Here is a 25,329-nt window from a genome sequence, read left to right as displayed (position 1 = left end):
CTGGAGCTGTGAGGCTGCGGTGCTAACCACTGTGCTACTGTGCCATTGCCCATCAAATCCTATCCCAGCAATAAGTCAGGAACTTCACGATAGAAGAGAAAATAAGATCAAGCAGAATCACTCCAATAATTAGATTCGATCAGCTGGATAAAGCAAGCACAGACTGAATGTTTCAATTCCATATCAAACCTAAAGCATGATGGCAGATGTGCACCTTGGGGGTTTGTATTTATGCAAAATGACATTTCAAGTTTTGGAGGAAACCAGAGTGTTAGGTAACTACATTGTGTACAAATAAGGCAACATTGCTTAATGTTGCTTCATTTATGTGGCACTGCTTCCCCTAATATAAGTGTTGAAGGCATCAAGTTTTTGCCAAACAGTTACATATGCCCAGATGGCCACTATTTATGTATGAGCCTAATGATGACTTCACAACCTACGCATTTGATACACATATAAGTCTATCTCCAACAGAAGTCACTGGACTGCGATCAAGAACAAGAACCATGAACACTCTTCCCCATTTCAAATGCAGAGGTGTCCAGTTCGATTATAGTGGCCTGATTACCATCCCAGCTCAGATGAACTGACTCTAGCACATACCAAGATGATAACAGGTGACACAATTTGAAGCACAATATAGAAAAAGGTAAAATTCAAAAGGCAAGAAATGCCTCAGGGTGGCAGTTATAAATAGCTCCTAATTGGCTACATCAAAATCAGACTGGAAAAAATGTTGTCTGACTCAAACAAAAGACATGTGCAAAACACGACTTTTAGTACTGATCCACAAAGAGATTTCCAAAAAGTAATAAGTCGTAGATGAGGTAATGGAGGTGAGCCATGGGACACGAAAGCCATGGAAACTTGTCAATTGTAAGCTGGTCTTGCAATGAAGATTTAGTATTATACTGTTCCTAACCCTCATAGGAATTTTGTTTCTCGCCAGATGTTAAATTTGAAATAATATTTCTTATTCATACTTCTAGGTGTTAGAATCCATAAATATGTTGGGCCTGATATTAACGTGAGGCGTGGAGGGTGCAGAGGGGAAGTGCATAATAGGTAAAGGAACCCGCAAGCTGTGTACGTGGAGGCCCTGCAATCTTAACAGTAAAGCCTCATTACAATTTTGTTGGGCCCCCTCATGTCCCGCCAGCCTGCTAAATGGACAGCGTGGCCTATGGCAAATGGAAAAACTAGTGGCAGAAGGCCGCATGGGGAGCCAAGGAGGGGTCTGTTCGCGATCAGAGGAGGGGGTTAGCATGCTTCATGGGAGGCCCAAGGAGCACTCCTGCCCCACAAGAAAACCTGAAAAGTAACATTTAAAATTTATCCGCTATCGGAATATGCCAGGAAGGAAGTGGTATTGGTCAGGGTAAATGGTGCTCATTGTATATTAATTATGTTTAATTGCATGCAGATGGTGGGCATTAAATGGGGATTCACTTGTGCCCCTATTAATAGGAGCAGATGTGATGGTTGGGTCAGGAGGTGCATTTTTATAATGTGTATCACTGTAAATAAAAGTGTATAAAAGTGTGAAAAGATTGGCTCCAGTTCTATCCTTCACCACCAGACTTTCTGGAATACAATAACTAACACCCGTTATTTTTACTGCCCCCCTCACCTCCCAGTTTCTGCTTGATGGGACAGATAAAATCAGGGAGATTGACCATCTAATAAAGGGTTATATTTCCCTCTAATGGTTATTTTTAGAGAAAGAATAGATGAGTAAGGATTGCAACACTACCAACAGTGTGTTGACAAACTTTCTACCCATATTTAGTGTTGTTCTGAGCATTCCCACTTCTCTTAAAATGGATTCACAAACATTCATTCGCAGAAGGTTAAAATGTTTAATCATCCAGTTTAGTAGAGGAAAACTAAATTAATTACTGCATTGGTACAACAGCAACAATTTACATTTCCCTGGTGCCTTTAAAGTGGAAAATCTTCTGAGGTGCTACGCGGAGCAAGAAATGAGTACAGACTTAGCCTCAGAGGAGAGTTAAGGAAGACATGGGGAACGGGTGGGAAGGAGATAAAGGGATAAAGAGATGAGATTAGAAAGGGGTGGCAAGGAGAGATGCAGAGAAGTTGCAGTGAACGAGGAGCTGCAAGGTGGTCAGAGGCAGAGGGAAGAAAAGAAGTGGAGCTGAGGAAGCTGCACAAAATGACTCAATCTTAAAGGCAAAGAGGAAATCCTGGCCATTGACTGCTACTGGCAGGTATTCCCTGTTGAGCATGATGACGTATTGCCGGTGGATTAAGTAGACTTGGTGGAATTAAATCCCTTGTGTCCGCTCCAATGACTATCTTGATTTCATCAATGTCATTTCTATTCAGTGAAATGAAAACTACAGCACAAAATAACTCATCATTCAGCAGTCTCAATGACATTCATCCAAATGTGCTGAGAATTAAAATGTCACCTGATGCACCAAAATGTGTTTTATTAATGAGAAAACATTGCAAGGGTTTTTTTTTATTATAAGAGATACAGCACTGAAACAGGCCCTTCGGCCCACCGAGTCTGTGCCGAACATCAACCACCCATTTATACTAATCCTACACTAAACATCCCCACCTGTCCCTATATTTCCCTACCACCTACCTATACTAGTGACAATTTATAATGGCCAATTTACCTATCAACCTGCAAGTCTTTTGGCTTGTGGGAGGAAACCGGAGAAAACCCACACAGACACAGGGAGAACTTGCAAACTCCACACAGGCAGTACCCGGAATTGAACCCGGGTCCCTGGAGCTGTGAGGCTGCGGTGCTAACCACTGCGCCACTGTGCCGCCCTATGTTCAGAGGAATTGCTGTTATCTCACACTAGAACTGACCAGCTGGGGCTTAGCATTTCCTTCAGCATCTGAGTCAGAGTCAGATCACTTTTTCCAACTTTCACAACAAACCAATGTATTCCTTCTCTAAATCAAGACTAATTTATAGCCCAAGGCAAATATTGAATTGGTATCAAATTAAATTGGTAATATTAGTGGAGTACACACCTAATGGAAAGTTCCACATTTATACACAAATCAATCATCTTATTCAATTTAAATTAACCTTTCACAAGTCTCAAGTATCAAAATCAATCACATCTGATTATATATTTCCACTTCTGTAATTGGTGGTATTTTCCTTTACAATTTTCTCCTCCTTCCTGGGTAAGGTTAATAGGTTCTGAAGTCCTTTGGAACTTATGCAAGTGATTATTCTAATGGCTGAGCAAAGATGTTAAGCGTTGTTTGGTTATTCAGTTGTGAGGGAGATTTGCAGTCAAGCCTAATTTGTTCTCACCTGACACAACCATGCAAATTTCCAAAAGTAAGTCACTGAATATTGATCAGAATGGAAATAGTGGTTGATTTTCCCTTTCAGTGGCCAAGAGACACTGAGGTAGAAGTTGGATCTGATTGCATGCATTTCATAGACATAAAATGGGCACATTAAGGGCTAATTTCAGGGAACAACATCCTGAACACAATGCACACCTGAAAAACATTCGATTCAATATTGGTTCGGATCATTTTTCAGGTGTCCACAAATAGGCATTAGGCTCCTTTCATGTGTGAGTGAAGGGACTAACACTTGTTTAGATCCCCTATGGGTAACTGGGCTGCCCTGGGCAGAGGTCTGCTCTACTCAGGTTTTCCAAATGTGGGTGCAGCCCAGCCACCAAAAGGTAAATTTTGTGTAGCCAGCTCCACAGCACTCCTGAGCTGTTCCCTTGCCAGAATTGGTCTTCTCTGGTTCTCCTTCCCTCCCAGCTGGGACGTAACATTGATCTGCTGCCGGAGAGGCAAGGAGCTACACATCCATCTTTATAAAGCAACCAAGCTACTTGTGGAGGCTTGGCAGGCATCAGCTGAAGCTTGGCCAAATAATGTTAAAAGAGATCAAAGGTCCAATTTTGGGCCATCCACAGGCATGCTGGTTGGGACATGCACTCTGTACGATGCCCATTTCAGTCCCAAAACATGCTTAAAGGAATTTCCACTTCGCTGAGGACAATTGTGTTTTCTGACCACCATCCCAGGTCAAATGAGAAATGTACTTATATTCAGCAAAACCAGTATTACTACGACATGCCATCCAGCAACATATCTCTCTACCACTCCAGTATGGGATTGCCAAGCCTCCTGTATTTCCCAGAATGCTCCAGGAAAAAGTGTGAATTTCCTGGGTTTTGCCTCTAGCCACCTGCGAGACCTTGGTGCTTAAGTTTCCTGCTGCTTCGTGATGCCACTGGAGAGAAGCCTCCGTGTAGGTGTCGGTACCTGTCCATCACCACACAGCCATGACCCACAACTGGAGGATGGCGGGGAGGGATGGTGGAATGGGGAGAGACTGAGAATGGAGAGAGAGAGGGAGACAGGGGGCATGGGGGAGAGAGGGAGACAGGGGGCATGGGGGAGAGAGGGAGACAGGGGGCATGGGGGAGAGAGGGAGACAGGGGGCATGGGGGAGAGAGGGAGACAGGGGGCATGGGGGAGAGAGGGAGACAGGGGGCATGAGGGAGAGAGGGAGACAGGGGGCATGAGGGAGAGAGGGAGACAGGGGGCATGAGGGAGAGAGGGAGACAGGGGGCATGGGGGAGAGAGGGAGACAGGGGGCATGGGGGAGAGAGGGAGACAGGGGGCATGGGGGAGAGAGGGAGACAGGGGGCATGGGGGAGAGAGGGAGACAGGGGGCATGGGGGAGAGAGGGAGACAGGGGGCATGGGGGAGAGAGGGAGACAGGGGGCATGGGGGAGAGAGGGAGACAGGGGGCATGGGGAGAGGGGAAGACTGGGGAGTGAGGGAGACTGAGGGAATGGCGAGAGGGGGAATCTGAGGGAAAAAAAGAGCGGGTCTCAGCAATTGCAGGTCGGGGGAGGGGTTGGACGGGGATGCTCCAACAATAAGTGCTGGAAAGGCACTTGCCTCTTCGATGCAGCAGTCCTGGCCTCCCTTTAGCTGCCCAGTTTCCCAAGGCCCGGGAAATGCAGGCAGCTAGCGTTAAAGCTGGAAAGAGATATAAAATATTTAAATGAGCCATCTGCTTCCCGAGAGACAGTTGGCCACTCTCCCTGCATTAAAACCAGACGTGGACAGGTTCAAGATGGATTGAGTTTGCACTTGTGATTTAAAAATTATTAACATCCCACCTGACCCAAAACTACCTGCTTTTGGGGGTTAAAATAGTTTCCATTGGTGAACAAATGTGGCAGAGTCAGATAGCAACGTTCTCCCTGGATGAAGCAATGGAGAGGAGAGGAGGAAAGTTACTGAACTGAGCACCATTAGAGCATGAGATCCTTCATCACATGTAGATATTGAGGTAGAAACGGAAACATCATTTTCAATAGAAAGGTATAAATATTTGAAAAGGTGGAATATCACGAAGTATTACAAAGCTTTTCCAGCACAGAATTAGACCATTTGGCCCAACAGATCTCTGCTGGTGTTTATGATCCACTTAGGCCTCCACCCACCCCTCTTAATCGAACTCCATCAATATATCCTCAACCCCATTTGGACACTTCCGAGGAGTATGTGGCCTCCTTAGTTTTCTTACCATAAGGTATTACCCTGCACTTAGCTATATTGAATTTCATTTGCCAATTACACACTCATTCTGCAAGTTTATTAATGTCTTTCTGCATTTTGTTGCAGTCCTCCTCTGTGTTAACTACACCCCTCAATCTGCAAATTTTGAAATTGTACTTCTGATTCCAGCATTCAACTTGTTAATGTGAATTATGGACAACAGTAGTCCCAGCACTGATTCTTGTGGAACTCCATTTCCTACCTCACATCAAACCGAGTAACTACCTTTAACCCCTACTGTCTGTTTTCTGTTTTGTAGCCAGTTTGCTATCCATTCTGCTACTTGTCCCCTGAATCCAAAGGATCTGTGGGAATGGAATTACAGGAGAGTGCCACATGGCACAGACATCGGGGGCTAAATGGCCTCATATTTTCTTGTAATTTCTAATGCTTTATGAAGACTCTCCTTTATGGAGTACATACCCAGGCAATGGTTTAGAAACGTTGATGCTGAGCTGAGTTTAGGACATGTGTCCTTTAAGAAGTGCCCAAATACTGAGTCTGCCGCCCTTTCTGCAATCTCTTGGTTTGGCTCAGGTCGGCTAATGTCAGCCGGTTTTGAGGTATGAAATCCAAGTACAGATCTGCTCTGATTGAGGTTTCTATTTCAGTGTCATCATCTTCATACAGAATCTGAGTTCAAATCAAACTCAAAGAGATAGGGAGTGAGACTGAGCCTATTTAAAGTAGCATTGACTAGAGAACCTGACCACAGCTTGCACAATGCAAATGGATTCAGGGTGAATATTACCCGGTTATAGAATTACTACTAGTTAGAGGTAGGATATCAGGCTTCACAACTATTACAACCAGTTACAAATAGACTTATTGCAATACTGTTGGTAATGAGCGGAATAAGTGTTGCAGTATTACTATTAGTTATCAGTGCGATGTTAGTGAGTTACCATTAATTGTTGATAGTATCAAAGTTCCTCCCACCTCTGGTTTCCCCTCTGCCAGTCATTCCCCCATCTTTGGCTTCCCTGCCCTTGTTTTTCCTGCTTCATCTGCTCATGGGTCACCTCCTGGCTCCTGGAACTTGTCACACTACGGTTGGTGCCGCAAAACCACAAATAAAGATACTCAACTAAATGTAAAGCAATAACATTTGTGGAAGTCTAGTGATCAGATGTCATCTGGTCAGAATACCCCATGATTATTTACTCAGGAATGCCTCCAACCAGCATTGAAAATTTCTTTGCAAAACAAATCAAACATTCCTCTGCTAACAGGACTCTCCATCAATATAACATAGCCTTCTAGTTCTCATGAAGGGTCATATCCTCTCCTCCAGTTCTCACAAAGGGTAACATCCAAAAGGTTAGGCTTTATTTCTCTTTTACGACTGATGTGCTGTGACATCCCATCATGTTAGGTTTATACACTTCAGATCTGTTTCCTTTTAGGAAACTTATATAATGCAAACATCCTGATAATTCACAAATACTTGTTTCAAACACTGCTTCATGACAAAAGATCTGGTGACTATACAACACTCATTATGCAAAGCAATTTCAATGAGATGTGATACAAATGCAAGTATATTATTAGAATTAAAACCCATTATTATTTCTTCAATTTAATCCTTGACCTTTCATGAAAAAATTCTCAATAGTTGAAGAGGCTACAATGAGAACTTCTGAAACTTTAACCTTAAACTCAAACATAACTACCATTGTCCAAACACAACATTGTCAAACCACTATAGGATCATTGACAGTAGTGATAGAGAAGTCAACAGCATAGACTGCCACTCCCTCCCACCTGCAGAAGGCAAAAGATGGCCAAAAGCAACGAGATAAATGTCGAGGTGGTTTTTCGTGATGTTCATTTGAGGGATAAATGACGGCTAAGACTCTGGGAGAACTCCCTGCTGTGCTTCAAATAGTGCCAGGGATCTTATACGTTCAGCCAAGTTAGTTAGCATTGTTAGTTTATCTTTTCTCTCGAAATTGTACTGGTGTTACATAAATATATATAAACATTGCATGAATGTTTTTTTTTATCTTTATGGGTATTCTTAGGGCCACTGTAATGTGCTCAGTAGTATCGACTTGTTCATGCTGGTATAGAATTTCAGACCGAGGTGAAAGTCTTGTCGATCGATGTTTGATGCTCAAGTTCCCCTGGCTGCATGTTTCCTTCAAATATTTCAGCCTTGGCTCAGCGATAATGTTTTCACCTCCGAGGCAGATCATAGGTTCAAACCCACAATCTCTATCACCTAGAAGGACAAGGGCAGCAGATGCATGAGAACACCGCCACCTGCAAGTTCCCCACCAAGCAACACACCATCCTGACTTGCTGTTTCTTTATTGTTGCTGGGTCAAAATCCTGGAACTCCCTTCCAAACAGCACTGTTGGTGTACCTATCCCACATGGATTGCAGCAGTTCAACAAGGCAGCTCACCACCACTTTCTCAAGGGCAATTAGGGATGGGCAGTAAATGCTGGCCTGGCCAGAGATGCCCAAATACTGTGAAAAGAGTAAAAAAATGTCCCACTCCAGAGGCTTGAGCATGTAATCTAGGCTGACACAACACAGTGTAATAATGAGGCAGAGCTGCACTATCAGAGGTGAAGTCATTCAGATAAGACATTAAACCGAAGCCCCACCTGCCCACTTGGCTGAACGTAAAAGATCCCATGGCACTATTCGAAGCACAGTAGGGGAGATCTACCAGTGTCTTAGTCATCATTCATCCCTCAAATCAACACCACCAAAAACAGATTAGCTCGACATTTATCTCATTGCTGTTTGTGGGCTTTTGCTGGGTACAACCTGGCTGTTACCCTACAATACAATAAAACTACCCTTCAAAAGTACTTTACTGGTTGTGAAGAACTTTGGGACATCCTGAAGCCATGAAAGGTGCTATATAAATGCAGGTTCTTCCTCATTTCTTCTTTCAACACCTCCTCTATCAAGGATTGATGCTTCACCTCTTAATCCTCTTATTCTATGGTTACTTCTCTCTGGAAGTTGAAATTGTGCAATATGTGGCAGATGCAATTGCCTTGGAAGATTTTAAGAGCTGGAATTCTCTCCCCATCCCCAATCAGTCCAAACAACAGAATCTGTGCTCGAGAGGTAAGCCTCAATGTGTCAGCAGCAGCTGTGCTTTTTTGCTTACATTTAACTGCAGCCCTTGGAGATACGACTGCCTCTGAAGGAATATCTAGAATATAGACAGATAATAAGATGACCGCCCCCATCCAAAAAGGTTAAAAGGAGCCACAAAATCTACCACTGCAATATAATACAAATATACTCCTATTATATTATCCTGAATCTTCCACTCAGTAGTTGAAGACAGAAAAGCAAAATCATCGTCTTTACATTTTCTTACAATTTCAGTAATCATCTTACAAGGCCACCATCTTCACAGAAACTGTTGATAAATCTTTGTGTACTTGTTTACGAGCTTGCAATGCAAAGTTATAACAAATAAACTACCCATCATTCTATCACTTGCACATCTGTATTCCAAATAAATAAATTTTACTACCTTTTCTTTAAATACTCAGTTAATTTCAAAAACATGTAAGTTTGGAAATGTGGTAAAATTCAGATGCAACTTAAATAAAAATTGAGACATCTGAAGGATGTCAAATCAATGATCTTTTCCTTAAGTTTTCAAATCTATTCCTCAAGATGGGGAAAACAAAGAGTCCCAAATTAAATCCCAATTGGGATTTGGCACCAATCAGTATCATGGTATCCAATCAGAATCTGATTATTAAAACATGTTTTTACTGGATTCTATGAGTGACTAAACCCACAAAGAAAAATATTGTTTAAAAAGTTAAACAGTTGATTTGAGAATAATGGATAACATAAGTAATTCAGATAAAGTAAAACAGAGCTGACAACAGTCAGATAAAATAACTTACAGGCTCTTGAGCGCAAATACTTATTTGGTCTTACCTGATAAATAACTACAGGCTAACAAATTCATTTGGAGTCTGGATTTCCAATTACTGAGTCAATCTTTTTATTTCTTCACAGTTTTACTCAAATTTCACCACCTTCTACCCAACTAAGCTAAATGACATTTTCTCTCTCGATGCAGCTAGTAAGGAAACACTATTCTTGGGTTTTGTACTATTTATATACAACACTGATAAAATAATTTCTCTAATTTACTCTCCTTCAAATTATTGCTACAATCTTACCCTTTCCTCAGTTTTCAAAAAAATCTTTCATGAACTAAACTTTCATAATGTTAAGAGCATTATATCTGGCCATCAACATTGGTAACAATCCCCGCAACATTATTTGTGCAGCAATTTAAATATTACTGAAGAATAAAGTAAAACACAAACATTACTTTATATCAACCAACACTCAGAGCTGCAAAAAGCATTTCAGCATAACTATACACAGCACATTCGGTTAAAATGGGCCAAATAGTTCCACACATCTGATCATTTTACTTGATCATTTTCCAAAATAAATAGGATACAGATAAGCACTCAGTTGTGTAAACAAAAGTACACACTACTTAAAAGGAGCAGCATTGTCTTGTAAATTGCCTTGCAAAACATGCAGACATAGAATAAATATAGAGTAAGAAGAAGCTATTGTTAAACTAGTTGAAACATCTAATAGCTGCAGGTGTGTGGGAACTCCATCACCTTCAGGTTCCCCTCGAAGTCATACATAGAGTTGCCAATCCTCTAGGAATGTCCTAGAGTCTTCAGAACATATCAGAGTATAAGACTTTGCTTCCAATTTCCACCCTTCTCTCACCTTTACATGGTCCATCTCTGGCACTTCCCTTCCCTTCCTCGACTTCTCTGTCTCCATCTCTGGGGATAGGTTGTCCACTAATATCCATTATAAGCCCACCGACTCCCACAGCTACCTCGACTACACTTCTTCACACCCTACCTCCTGTAAGGACTCCATTCCATTCTCCCAGTTTCTCCGTCTCCGACGCATCTGCTCTGATGATGCTATCTTCCATGATGGTGCTTCTGATATGACCTCCTTTTTCCTCAACCGAGGATTTCCCCCCACTGTGGTTGACAGTGCCCTCAACAGTGTCCGGCCCATTTCCCGCACCTCTACCCTCACCCCTCCCATAACGGTGACAGGGTTCCCCTTGTCCTCACCTTTCACCCCATCAGCCTCCATATCCAAAGGATCATCCTCCGCCATTTCCGCCACCTCCAGCGTGATGCCACTACCAGTCGCATCTTCCCCTCCCTTCCCCTGTCAACATTCCGAAGGGATCGTTCCCTCCGCGACACCCTGGTCCACTCCTCCATTACCCCCACCACCTCGTCCCCGTCGCATGGCACCTTCCCCTGCAATCGCAGGAGGTGTAATACCTGCCCATTTACCTCTTCTCTCCTCACTATCCTAGGCCCCAAACACTCCTTTCAGGTGAAGCAGCGATTTACTTGTACTTCTTTCAATGTAGTATACTGTATTCGCTGCTCACAATGTGGTCTCCTCTACATTGGGGAGACCAAGCGCAGACTGGGTGACCGCTTTGCGGAACATCTCCGCTCAGTCCGCAAGCAGGACCCTGAGCTTCCGGTTGCTTGCCATTTCAACACTTCCCCCCTGCTCTCATGCTCACATCTCTGTCCTGGGATTGCTGCAGTGTTACAGTGAACATCAACGCAAGCTCGAGGAACAGCATCTCATCTACCGATTAGGCACACTACAGCCTGTCGGACTGAACATTGAGTTCAATAATTTCAGAGCATGACAGCCCCCCATTTTACTTTCATTTTTAGTTATTTTTTCTTTTTTACAATCTTTTTTTTGCATTTATTTCATTTCATCTTAGTTTGTTCAGTTTGCTTACCCACTGTTTTTTTTCAGGTTTGCACTTGCTGCTGTTCAATATTCAGTCCGTTAACACCTAATCTTTGTCTTTCAACACACCATTAACATATTGTTTACCTTTGCTCCATGACCTTTTGGTCAGCTATGTGGCCTTGTCCAATCTACACCTCCTTTGTTATCTCTTGCCCCACCCCCACCTCACTTGCTTATAACCTGTGACTTTTCTAATATTTATCAGTTCTGAATAAGGGTCACTGACCCGAAACGTTAACTCTGCTTCTCTTTTCACAGATGCTGCCAGACCTGCTGAGTGATTCCAGCATTTCTTGTTTTTATTTCAGATTTCCAGCATCCGCAGTATTTTGCTTTTATATCAGAGTATAAGAAATAGGAGCAGGTATAGGCCATTTGACCCTCTGTCATTCAATACGGTCATGGCTGATGTTTTACTTAGTCATCTTTTCGCACTATCCAATATCTCTTAATACCCAAAAATCTATCTCTCTTGAATATACTCAAAAACTGAGCATCCACAGCACTCTGCGGTTGAGAATTCTAAAGTTCCACAACCCTTCGAATCAAGAAATTTCTGTTCATCTTTGTCTGAAATGGCCGACCCCTTATTCTGAGATTGTGAAGTTCCAGACTCCCTAGCTAGGGAAAACATCCTCTCTGCATCTACCCTATCATGATCCTTAAGAATTTTGCATGTTTCAATTAAATCACCTCTCATCCTTCTAAATTCTAGGAAATATAGGTCTAGGTGACTCAATCTCTCCTCATAAGACAAGGCTCTCATCCTGGGAATCAGTCTAGTGCTGCACTTCCTCCAAGGCAAGTATGTCCTTTCTTTGGTGAACTAAAGATTAATTTCCTGGGCATGGCTGTGAGCAACCCAGGAGAAAAATCAGTGATACATTAAAAGATTGTGTGTCTTTTTTTCATTTTCTTTGCACGCTTTTGTTTATTAGTTATAAAAATATTGGAGGTGGGCTGTTTGACTGGGGAGGGTAATTGGAGATGGGAGGTGTAGAAACCTCGAGAAATACATCCAAACAGAGTTGGCAACCCTAGTTGCACACCATCCCAACTTGGACATCTATTGTCGTTAGTTCATTGTTGCTAGGTCAAGATCCTGGAACTTTCTACTTAATGGCACGGAGAGCATCTTCACCACATGGGTTGCAGTAACTTAAGGCAGCAGTCCACCACCACCTTATCAAGGAGAACGATGAATGGGCAATAAATGACAGCCTTGCCAGCAATGCCCACATCCCAAAGAATTTGTTTTTAAAATCACTTTAACCATTATATTGTAATGATCTTTATAAACGAAAGTAAAGAACAAACCCAATCACACTACAAAAGCTTAAGCAGTTTGAGGTTTTTCCTGTTGTCAACATAACGCAGGTTGTCTAACATTCCTTTGAGAACTGAGTTTGCATGAAAACTCTCTCAACTGATGCTGCTAATAGATTAAGCCTTGCACATTGTTTGCACTTCCTGCAAGTGTTGTGCTGTATGTTACCTCACAGTAATCTCCCATGGGTTTCCTCATAGTAAGACAGAAGAGACTGAGAAGGAAAGTGTTAAAGGAAATATGTTTGACACGTACAGGAAGTGTACACAACATACCAGACTTATAACCTTGTCAGTAGTATTAGAGGAGAGTTTATGTGTCATCAAAAGAACTCCAAACAGCCCAATTTGATATTTGTGGGGAAACATCACTATGTTGACAACAGGGAAAACTTATATAAAATATAAATGAGAACTCCCCCAGTTTTCTTCAAAAAAAAGTCATGCAAACTTTTACATCCATCAGAGAGGGCAGATGGAGCCTCGATTTAGTGTCTCATTTCAAAGACAGCACCTCAGTTAGAGCAGCACTGCAGTATCAACCTAGACTATGTGCTCAAGTCTGTGGAGTGGGTCTGAACCCATGATCTGCTGATTGAGAGGCGAGAGTGCTGCCACTGAGCCACAGCTGATGCACAGTTCTTTTATTGACAACAAAGCAACTGTACAGGCACAAATCTTGTTTAAATGCACAGTTGTCCAAGTGTTGGTGAATCACTGCACAGAATAAATAAGGCTGTTTCGACATAACAGCAATCAAGTGATGTTACTAAAGCATAATGCTAAAAGGGCATAATTCATTGAGTCAGCATAGTTTATTGTTACACAATGTTCTTGTGTAAATAGGGTTATTGTGTGGGATAGTATGTGTAAGTGCCAGATGCAGAAAACAAAACAGGAAGTGTATTTTGCAGATCATAGTTTCCATGAAGGTTTCTACCAAAATAGTTACACATAATTTATTAGCTGGGACTAGGAATGGGACTGACTGCATACCTCTGTGGAGAGATGCATGGACTCGATGGGCTGAATGGCCTTCTTCTGTACTCTCAAAGACCCTACGACTATGACTGTAATTTATTCGTTTTTATTTTCTCTGCAATCTTCTCCCCTTCCCAAGGCGTTGACTCTTGGCTGGAGTATTGTTCCTCAGTGACAACTACAGTTTTCTTCCATGTGTGAGGCGCAACAATAAATTTCAGCAAGATATTTGACCACAGACGGCATTGCAATTGATCTGCCGCAGTAGGAATTACCAATAGTGAGTGAGCAGGAGCAGGAACCCTGGTTACTTTTCCTCTCCATAGCCCAGTCCAACTGTATGTAGCAACCCCTGAAAACTAGAGGAAAAGTCATGGAAAGTTAATATTCAAGTCATTCCCAGCCTTTGGTAAAGTAGTTCGTCCCAGAGTACAATATTGGGTGTGACTGAGTGGATGGCATCCTGTCTGACCCTGAGACTTGCTTCCAAATGGCTCAGACTTTCCCATTCTCCTCCTTGCCCTCACCCGGCTGCCTCCTCCAGCAGGCTTTCTTTCCCATATCCCATTCCTGCCCACATCTTTCTCCCTCCTTTCTGCATAGCTTCCACCAACATGTGTTGTAACAAATTAACCACCAAAATAATATACATGTTAATCGCAAGAGTTCATTTTAATTAACAGACTTCCTTAAAACCTTTATTGCAAAAATAAGCACAAAAGGAACTATAGACAACTACATAAATCATTATTTAAAAATAATCGCAACTAATTAATAGCAAATAACTAACAGAAATTGAAAGAAATAGGGAGGAAACAGCATGTGACCATCACTGACAGACTTTTTCTATTGTTTAGAACCAAGTGCATTTCAAAGGGATATTCTTGGTCTGTGCATCAACTTAATTAAAATGGGCCACACAGAGTACCACAGAGAAGTCGAGTAATTAAAATTAAAGAAAAACACTTCAGCTTCCCTGGTAGCCTAGTGGGCAACGCAACCATCTGGTGTCGTATTATGCTGCAAGAGCAGAAGATGCCCGATTTGAATGCATGAAGTTACCTGGTCCTCAGCCTGGGCATGAACCAGGCTGATACAACCAGCCATAGCATTCTTAGGCTAGACAAGGGGGAGAGAGGTTACCTGGGTTCATGATTCTGGTCACTGTGGCTCGACTGCAAAGTCCTCCTTAGTGAAAGGCATTCCAACAATTACTGTCTTTGCTCACACATGAAGAATGGTTACATGGGCAAGATACTGGAGAGTAAAGACGAAGACTGTACTCCAGATGGAGTCAGCATCAACTGAAGATGGAGCTATTTTTAAAAATTACAGGCCAAACGATCACTTCTTTTTTCATACATTGAAAAGACGGCCAGTTGGTGTTTTCATAGAACCATAGAAAAGTTACAGCACAGAAGGAGGCCATTCGGCCCATCGTGTCTGCGCCGGCACATAGCCATCACAGCAGAAGAATAGAGCCGGAAATTCTCCAAACATTTTTAAAATGCATGCCTGGCTGTCCATAGGAAGAACATTTCTTTAAAAAAGAGCTATGCGGAAGCACCAATATATCAGTACCCAAACCACAGTCTATTACTGATGGGGGAAAAAAAAATGAATAAACATTTGTACTTACAGTTATTCCCCAACAAATCTTCATCTGCCAAAACATAGAGAGTGATCTGAAAACCTCCGTGTGCGCAGAGAAAGAGAATGCTGGTTCCCAGCAGCACCTTAATTAAACGACCCGTGTGGCCTGGAGAAAGAAAATGTAGTTACAACCTGATAATGAAAGGCTATTAAGTACATTGTGAAGCAACCTCCATAAATCAGCAGAACTGAACCTTAATGTTTCATATCACACTTTTAAACAATTAAATTATATTCAGTAACTTCACATTTTAAATATTTCATCCATTTCTTTGTAGTTTTGCGTCTTCTTTAGGTTCCAAACGTCATACACGATTTAATGTTAGAAGTGTGGGCAAATAGCCCAGGGCTTACCTGGTGCGTATGATGCACCGACTGACTGGAAAATCCCACTGAGCCAGAGGAACCTTTCATTCTTCATTCATAATGTATAATCACTTACAAGAGTGCATTACGAGCTGCAGCTCTTAGTGTTGGAGCAAATACCATAGGAGGGGAGAAATTTTAACTCTGAGTGGCTTTCGGCAGGAACTCGCTTTGCCAAGTTGATTTCCCATCTGGGAAAGGCAGCAAAAGGCCATGGAATTTTTATAACTAGCAGTCCTAAATGTTGTTACAACACTGGCATCCACCCAGCAATGGGGAAAATTGCCCAGGGATGTCCTGCCCACAAACAGCAGGACAAATCCAACCTGGCCAATTACCGCAATACCAGTCTACTCTCGCTCATCAGCACAATGATGGAAGGGGTCCTTGACAGTGCTATCAAGTGCCACTTACTCCAGCAGTAACCTGCTCACTGATGTTCAGTTTGGGTTCTGCCAGGGCCACACAGCTCCAGACCTCATTACAGCCTTGGTCAATACATGGACAAAAGAGCTGAACTCAAGAGGTGAGATGAGAGTGACTGCCTTTGATATCAAGGCAGCATTTGACAGAGTATGGCATCAAGGAGCCCTAGCAAAGCTGGAGTCAATGGAATCAGGGGGAAAACTCTCCACTGGTTGGAGTCATACCTAGTGCAAAGGAAGATGGTTGTGGTTGTTGCAGGTCAATCATCTCAGTCCCAGGACATCACTGTAGGAGTTCCTCAGGGCAGTGTCCTAGGCCCAACGGTTTCAGCTGCTTCACCAATGACCTTCCCCCCATCGTATGGTCAGAAGTGGGGATGCTCGCTGATGATTGCACAATGTTCGGTTCCATTCGTAACTTCAGATACTGAAACAGCCCTTGAACAACATCCAGGCTTGGGTTGATAAGTGGCAAGTAACGTTTGCGCCACACAAGTACCAGACAATGACCATTTCAAACAAGAGAGAATCTAACCATCTCCCCTTGACTTTCAATGGCATTACCATCACTAAATCCCCCACTATCAACATTCTGGGGGGTCATCATTGATCAGAAACTGAACTGGACCAGCCACATGAGCAGGGTCAGAGGCTGGGAATTCTGTGGTGAGTAACTTACCTCCTGTCTCCCCAAAGCCTGTCCACCATCTACAAGGAACAAGTCAGGAGTGTGATGGAATACTCTCCACTTGGATAGATGAGTGCAGCTCCAACAACACAAGAAGCTCGACATCATCGAGGTCAAAGCAGCCCGTCCACCACCTTCAACATTCACTTCCTTCACCACTTACGCACAGTGGCAACAGTGTGTACCATCTACAAGATGCACTGCAGCAACTACCAAGGCTCCTTAGACAGCACCTTCCAAACCGGCGACCTATACCACATAGAAGGACAAGGGCGACAGATGCATGGGAACACCACCATCTGAAAGTTCCCCTCCAAGCCACACACCATCCTGACCTGGAACTATATCGCCATTCCTTCACTGTCACTGGGTCAAAATCCTGGAACTCCCTTCCTAACTGTACCTACACCCCAAGGATTGCAGCAGTTCAAGAAAGAAGCTCACCACCACCTGCTCAAAGACAGTTAGGGATGGGCAACAAATGCTGTCTTAGCCAGTGATGCTGACATCCCATGAAAGAATTTTTAAAATGCCATTGGTCCACTTTCCACCTGGAATGGGCTTGGAAGGTGCAGAGCGGATCTCAGGTGGCAAGGATTGGGCCAAATGGTATGGTGTAGGTTTTGGCAGAACCATGTTGGAGGGAATATGGGGCAGGAGATGTAACTTTCCTTGTGCGGCCCACTGGAGAACCACTCCAGGCCCCAGAAAGGAAGATTTTGCCCTAGTCTCTTCTGTCTTCAGACTAGTTGCAGATCTGCTTCTGGTTAGCAGGAAACTCACAGCAGCTTCACCAATCAGCCCTGGCTAAAATTGCATTGGGGTCTTATTGCCATAATAGAACACAAATTCACATAAATGCATCAGGCACACGCTTGCTCTGGGCCTGAAAACTCTGCAGGTTAACATCATAACAGTCAGAGATGATTGTGATCCAAGCAGGTAAGTTGCTGCTTGTTTTTAAACTGCCTACACCCCTCAATTTCCACCAGGTGGGTGGGATTAAAATCAACCTCAACATTTATACTGTGGTGCTATTTCTATAGCAACCAGACCCACATAAAAACAACTCTTTATTTACAAGCTTTTACATTCACAACCCATATAGGGCTCTCAGACATCCCACTTCCGAAGGTTTGCAGTCCCGTGCTTATGTCTACCCCCAACTTCCTGTTGTCTGAAGGATGCAACCCATCTCTGTGGCCTCCAAACTAGCTTAATGTCTTCGCATAGCCCTGCGACCTAGATAACTGTACAGATGCAATCAAGCAATGAAAATACACTACTTAACCTACTTTCAAATTATAAATAAATTATTGGAGAATGCAAAAGGATGTCAAAAATATAAAACAGGTGCATTTCTGGCTTCTCAGCTTTACTATGATGTTGTGTTTGGTCCTGAGCAGAAATCAGCCTTCTTCTGGGCCTCACTGTGACTTCAACTTTCAAATCCCCTTTCAACTGCGTCTGTGCCTCAAATGCACTCCCTGGCCTGCTTCTGCAGTTTAGTTTTCTGCTCCCCTGCTGGGACAGCTCTAAACTGCTTTTTCTGGTTCCCAATCTGCTCTGGCACTGCTGAATGATCTTTCCTTTGCTGCTTTCTTCTCTAAACATCTGCACTCAGCAGCTCATCCCAGGTGATCTGACTCTCCATCTTAACTCCCCATGCCTCTGCACTTGAATCTGCACTCTCTTGTCCTCTTTAAACCTCCTCCTATCCATCTTCACGGCCATCCACTTAACCTTGGTGTGATGTCTTTATTCCTGTAGTCTCAATCACAAGCAAGGACATCTCCAACCATGTCCTTGTATTTCTCATCACCCATATCCCCCTACACCCATCCAACGGCTTAGCCATCTATCATCAGATCTGGTTGAACCACATCAAGCTCCACTGGGCCTCTGTCCAAAACATCCTCTATTCTAAATCTTGGAAAAATAGATAATCTTTTCTCCATTACCTCAGTCTAGAAAGTACAAACAGTTCATGGATTTCTTTATTACTAAGATATAGCAAATTCCATCCAGCTGCTTCTGCTGTTTGCTCCCTTCAACTCATCAAAGCCAAACTTCTTTTGCACTCCACCCGCTGCCAGCTTCCTCCTACCTTAGCCCCAAACCCAGTCTCTCTCTAGGTTTTTTCCCATCTCCCCCCATACTGTCTCCAAGTTGATCCATAAAATCCACCTCTTGGTCCCTCAACTCCTGACCACCCAATTTACCTTACTGCCTACTATGCGAGCTGACATTGCAAATGGTTCCCTCTGTTCCAGCACCATTTGAATTCCTTGCAAAAACAAAACCCATCTTAAAAAAAAAGTCACCCTTACCTTTTCTGTCCTCCAATGTTTCTCCCCTGTTCTCCAGCTTGGTGGAACTGCCCCTGCTTGACTTCACGCCTACCAATCCAATCATAGCCAGAGTATCGCCAGCACCAACTTCCTTTCCTGCCTCCACACTGTTCCCTCCACAGTCCCCCAAGAATATATCCTCATCTGCACACTACTCCTTAGTAAATCACCTGCAGACGTGCATTCTGCTTCCACATTTATCCTGATGACACCCAACTCTACCTCTTCACCACTTACCTTGAACGTCAGACTACTCGTGTGACATCGAGGCTTGGATGGGCCACAATTTCTTCCAGATAAATATTGGGAAGGCTGATGCCATCAGTTTAAAATTCCATACATTTGCTACTGACTCCATCCCTGTCCACTGAACCAGACAATTCACAACCTTGCTTCCTATTCAAACTCAAACTGAGCTTTTGAACCCATATCCACTAAATCACAAACAGTGCCTCCTTCCAACACCGTATTATTCCTACATCCGCTCCTGCTTAACCTACCTGCTACGGAAACCCTCATCTATACTTTTGTCACTCCAGGTTTGGCCATTCCAATACTTTTCTGGTCAGCCTCCCATCCTCCACCCTCCACAAACTTTAACACATTCAAAAATCTGTTGCAGGTTTCCTATCTTGCTCCACCCACCTTCACTGAGCTATACTGGCTTCCAGTCCCTCATGCCTCAAATTTTAAATTCCCATTCTTGTACATAAATATCCCTGTGTGTAACCACCTCCAGTGTTTCAACCCTTACGCAAACCTTTCAGTCAGCTGATTCTGGATTCTTGTGCATTCTTCATTCCATCTCCCCCAATTGTCTTCAACTACCTTAACCCCACACTCTAGAAATTATTCTCTAAGCCCCTACACCTCCTGCTTCTCCCTTGAAGCCCTCCTCAAAGCCCACTCATTTGACCGAGCTTTTGGTCACCCATCCTAATTTGTCATCATTCTTCTTTTGCGCAGCATCCATTAATTTGTTCTCTTGAAATTCCTTTGACTGCTATCTTAACAAAAGTTTTAAGCTTTATTTTAAATATGTTAATATTTTTATTAAAAAAGCAGAGAGGAGTTAGTGCATTAATTTGCTAATTTTGCACAGTGGAAGTTTACCCCAAATTGTGAACCTAACATCACAACCGTTGACAATTTTGAGTAAAACTGCCTATATTTTCAGCAATTGTGTCTTCTACCGGTAACCTAAAGATGGAAAAAAGCCTACAAATGGAAGAGGGGGATGCAAGTTATGGTTTAAAAATGCAGCCAAAGCAGCTTCCCAGCACGAACTCAGGCAAAGATGAAAATCTAAACTAAGAACACAAGCTCATGATGCTTGCACATCCCTAAAAATAAATCAAAAATTTGAGCAAAATATCCTTGAATATTGTCAACAGCTCTAAATCGCATTGCCTTCAAAACCTGCGAGCACTTATCTGAAAATGGATACAACTTAGAGGTACAATAACAGAAGGTAATTTATTTTATTTCTGTAATTTTCCATAAAAAAATACCGTACAAAGTACATTTCCAGGAACCCATTGCCAGGATCCTATGTGTTATGCTAAATTCAGAAAAAGCCTATGGGTGTTTATTGCTGAACATTATATCAAATGGGTAACAATGCTTGTTGGGGAGGCGATGGTGTAGTGGTAATGTCATTGATCTAGTAATCCAGAGCCCAGGCTAATGCCCTAGGGTCCTGGGTTCGAATCCCACCATAGCAGATGGTGAAATTTGAATTCAATTAATAAATCTGGAATTAAAATCTAGTCTAATGGTGACCATGAAATCATTGTCAATTGTTGTAAAAACCCACCTGGTTCACTAATGTCCTTTAGGGAAGGAAATCTGCTGTGCTTACCTAGTCTGGCCTACATGTGACTCCAGACCCACAGCAATGTGGTTAACTCTTAAATGCCCTCTGAAATGACCTAGCAAACCACTCAGTTCAAGGGCAATTAGGGATGGGCAATAAATGCTGGCCTAGCCAGCGATGCCCACATCCCACAAACAAATTTTAAAAATGCTTGTTGTGCTCTTTACACTATTGATGAAGGATTTGTTTTTTTTTTAAAAAGGGAATTTGTTCCTGGGATGTGGGCAATGCCACATTTATTGACCACATCTAGTTGCCCTGAGAATGTGGTGACGAGTGACCTCCTTGAATCACAGCAGTCCTGCTGGTACAATGGATTAGACATTTGTCATCACCTCTTCTTGGACTGAGGTTTCAATTTAGCTTACATTAATGGGAGAAAAGAGTTTCCTCTGTCTTTTTGTTGCAGCACTCCTATGAGAGAGTAGTTTTGGGTGAAATGCATTTTACTTCATGCAAAGCAAAAAAGACACAATTAAATGTACAGCTTGTTTTAATTTGGATTCCAAGAGACCAGCCAGCTCCCAGCATTTATGTGACGAAAGCTAATTTTATAGTGGCTTTGGGACATGCTAATGCCACTGAGCAAATCCATGCAGCTGGCCCCAATCCCAAAATATATTCGTTGACTTGCCATGCCTGGTCACTAAAATCATCTTATTTCTCACTTGCTTAATTCACAAACACATGAAAAACTGAATCTACAAGTCTGCCTTCAAGATAAGGGCACCATATTTAGCAGTATAAACATCAGGAGCAATCTCAATTCTTTGTTCTCACCAGAGGAGTAGGCCATTCGGCCCTTCGAGCCTGCTCCACCATTCGTTATGATCATGGCTGATCATCCAACTCAGTAGCCTGTTTCCACTTTCACCCCATACCCTTTGTTCCCTTTAGACCCAAGAGCTATATCTAACTCCTTCTTGAAAACATACGATGTTTTGGCCTCAACTGCTTTCTGTGGTAGCGAATTCCACAGGCTCACCACTCTCTGGGTGAAGAAATGTCTCCTCATCTCAGTTCTGAAAGGTTTACCCCGTATCCTTAGACTATGACCCCTGGTTCTGGACTCCCCCACCATCGGGAACATGCTTCCTGCATCTACCCTGTCGAGTCCTGTTAAAATTTTATTTGTTTTTATGAGATCCCCCCTCACTCTTCTGAACTCCAGCGAATATAATCCTAACCAACTCAATCTCCCCTCATACATCAGTCCCGCCATCCCAGGAATCAGTCTGATAAACCTTCGCTGCACTCCCTCTATAGCAAGAACATCCTTCCTCAGATAAGGAGACCAAAACTGCACACAATATTCCAGGTGTGGCCTCACCAAGGCCCTGTATAATTGCAGCAAGACATCCCTGCTCCTGTACTCGAATCCTCTCGCTATGAAGGCCAACATACCATTTGCCTTTTTTATCGCCTGTTGCACCTGCATGCTTACCTTCAGCGACTGGTATACGAGAACACCCAGGTCTTGCTGCATATTCCCCTCTCAGTTTATAGCCATTCAGATAATAATCTACCATCCTGTTTTTGCTGCCAAAGTGGATAACCTCACATTTATCCACATTATACTGCATCGGCCATGCATTAGCCCACTCACTCAACGTGTCCAAGTCACCCTGAAGCCTCTCTGCATCCTCCTCACAACTCACCCTCCCACCCAATTTTGTGTCATCTGTAAATTTGGAAATATTACATTTAGTTCCCTCATCTAAATCATTATTGTATATTGTGAATAGCTGGGGTCCTAGCACCGATCCCTGCGGTACCCCACTAGTCACTGCCTGCCATTCGGAAAAAGACCCATTTATCCCGACTCTTTGTTTCCTGTCCGCCAACCAATTTTCTATCCATCGCAATACACTACCCCCAATCCCATGCGCTTTAATTTTACACGCTAATGGCTCATGGACATATACAGAGAAATGCTTGGTACACTGGCCAGCCTGTCAGAGAGCTTGCACACAATGCCACAGAGCATAGAATTGTAAATCACAAGGGAAGTACAACAGGCAGCTAAATCAATATCACCCTTTTCACACCATCACCCAAAGTCCAAATTAACCCTGCTGTCTCTCAGCCAGAGCATTTTCCATTTATTAGCAACTTCCGCTTTCTTTAGCTGACCCACTTATCAAAGCACTTAACAAATTTACCATCACTTTTTCACAAGTTATCACTACAAAGAACTTCAGTAAATTCATCCCGCATAATTTGTTGCTTCTACATCCACATTGACTATTCTTTTGACTTCAAATGAGCAAAAACAGCATCCAAAAAAATGTTACCAAACATCTAAGTCTTCAGAATCTTATAAAGTCAATAAGAGCATAGGGAGTGGGTGATTCATCAGGGCCATTTTTCAACTCATTTACCAGGTAGGACAAGTCAAAAAGGTAGAAAGTACTGTACTGGATTAACTCACTAACAAGCAAGTCCTTCAGGAATTTTTGCTATGGAACACATATCAATGTGTGTAATATAATGGTCATTAATAATTAAGCAGAGTATAACATTTTGTGGGTGCAATTAAACCTGCTCTGCCTTCAGCAAATTTCAAACGCCAATAGGGATTCAAGATGGATAGATTTCAAATCGGCAAAATCAGTACTTAAGTGAGTTGGAACATGATTCTTTTATCGTTATCATGTTTTTGAATGCAGTGCAGATTTGCTGAGATACAAGGGCGGCACTGTGGTTAGCACCGCAGCCTCACAGCTCCAGCAACCCGGGTTCAATTCTGGGTACTGCCTGTGTGGAGTTTGCAAGTTCTCCCCGTGTCTGCGTGGGTTTCCTCCGGGTGCTCCGGTTTCCTCTCACATGCCAAAGACTTGCAGGTTGATTGGGAACTTTATAATGGCCAATTTACCTTAGTATAGGTAGGTGGTAGGGATATGGAATTAGTGTAGGATTAGTATAAATGGGTGGATGATGGTCGGCACAGACTCGGTGGGCTGAAGGGCCTGTTTCAGTGCTGTATCTCTAAACTAAACTAAACAAGCCTCCTCATTAAGTTATCTATAATGGTACTAAACGAAATAGGTTTGAGATCGTGCTTACCTAGTTCCCATGAGTCAAGCTCCACAGTACAAAAATACTTTCTACAATCTAACATAAGCGGCTACAGGAGTGGGTGTAAATGTTCATAATGGTACAGCGGGGGTACCCTGTGGAGAATGAGGTTAAAGAAGGGGTTGAAGTCAAGACAGACAGGTTGGCTTACATTATTGCATTTACTCAACTGCTTCCTTCATAACAGACTTCAATGCTTTTCTGAATATGGAAGGCTAAATTAAAAGGCCCAACAAATCCTGTGATCATTCTACTGGCTGTTATTAAATGATTGAAGTAGCAGCTACTGGCATTTGCTTGGTACCATCTCCAGTTCTCTCAAGCTTCGCCTCTGATAGTCCATATTTGTCCAACAGAGTACACACAAGTTCAGACCACCATGATTAACATTTACAATGGGCTTCTCTGTTTGGAAACCTGCTCTGGTTTCTAAAGTGTTCTCACGGCACAATTTTTAATGTCTCCTTGGAGCAGCAGGAAAAAAAGTCTATTTAAAATGCTCTGGGAAACACAAAATTGAAAATATTTCGCTCAGGTGAGTACGATTTCCTATTTTTATTACTGCACCGAGCAACAGTTTTACATATTTCAGCAAAGAAATTGCTCTACCCGAAATCATTTTTTATCAGTTGTTGTCTACAAGGTTGTCAAAGCCATGGAAAGTAAACAACTCCCCCCACCAAGCTGAATTCTATGTAACGGTTCCGACATTAGAGCTTGCAACCAACTCCAAGTGGAAAATTCAACTCTTGGAACAACTTTCTGAGCTTTACAGCAGCTAATGTAGAACAGAGGACTTTTACTGTGTGAAAATCTTCAGAATGTGCATTGTCCTTGTGATCATGAATATGACCCTAATCACTTATCCCATTTTCTTTCAACTTAAATGTATTCCAATTTCCAAGTTGTTCAACTAGCCTCATGAAGATTCTATAGTAGCAACGGGACGGAAGGCTGGGAGTGCAACCCCACCTCGGCCCTCAATTGGACCCCCAGACGAATTCAACAGTGGGCAGGCAGTTAACTGCCTGCCAATGGGAACACCATCCCTTTAAGGGACAAGACCCCACCCCAAAAGTTGCCAGAGTGGTGGCCACTGCCGGTACTGCAGAAGGCCTGAAGCAGCGAACGTGGAGATGACC

The 25,329-nt window shown here is 42.8% G+C and overlaps 1 protein-coding gene across 7 annotated transcripts in view; it reads right to left on the bottom strand.

Moving 5' to 3' along the window:
* piezo1 (piezo type mechanosensitive ion channel component 1 (Er blood group)) overlaps positions 1–25,329 on the bottom strand; it is a 394,374-nt gene that overhangs the window by 214,887 nt on the left and 154,158 nt on the right. For all 7 annotated transcript variants that reach the window (XR_010976661.1, XM_068049232.1, XM_068049233.1 and 4 more), the window contains exon 3: positions 15,390–15,509. Coding sequence is in view for 6 of the 7 variants with exons in the window: in XM_068049232.1 (XP_067905333.1) it covers positions 15,390–15,509 (120 nt within the window). In the remaining variant the exon portion in view is untranslated. The remainder of the gene's footprint in view (positions 1–15,389; positions 15,510–25,329) is intronic.

The sequence above is a fragment of the Heterodontus francisci genome, chromosome 17 (genome assembly GCF_036365525.1).
Source record: "Heterodontus francisci isolate sHetFra1 chromosome 17, sHetFra1.hap1, whole genome shotgun sequence".
Taxonomy (NCBI): Eukaryota; Metazoa; Chordata; class Chondrichthyes; order Heterodontiformes; family Heterodontidae; genus Heterodontus; species Heterodontus francisci.
Note: the sequence above shows the minus strand (reverse complement) of the source record. Positions and strands in the feature narration are given on the sequence as shown.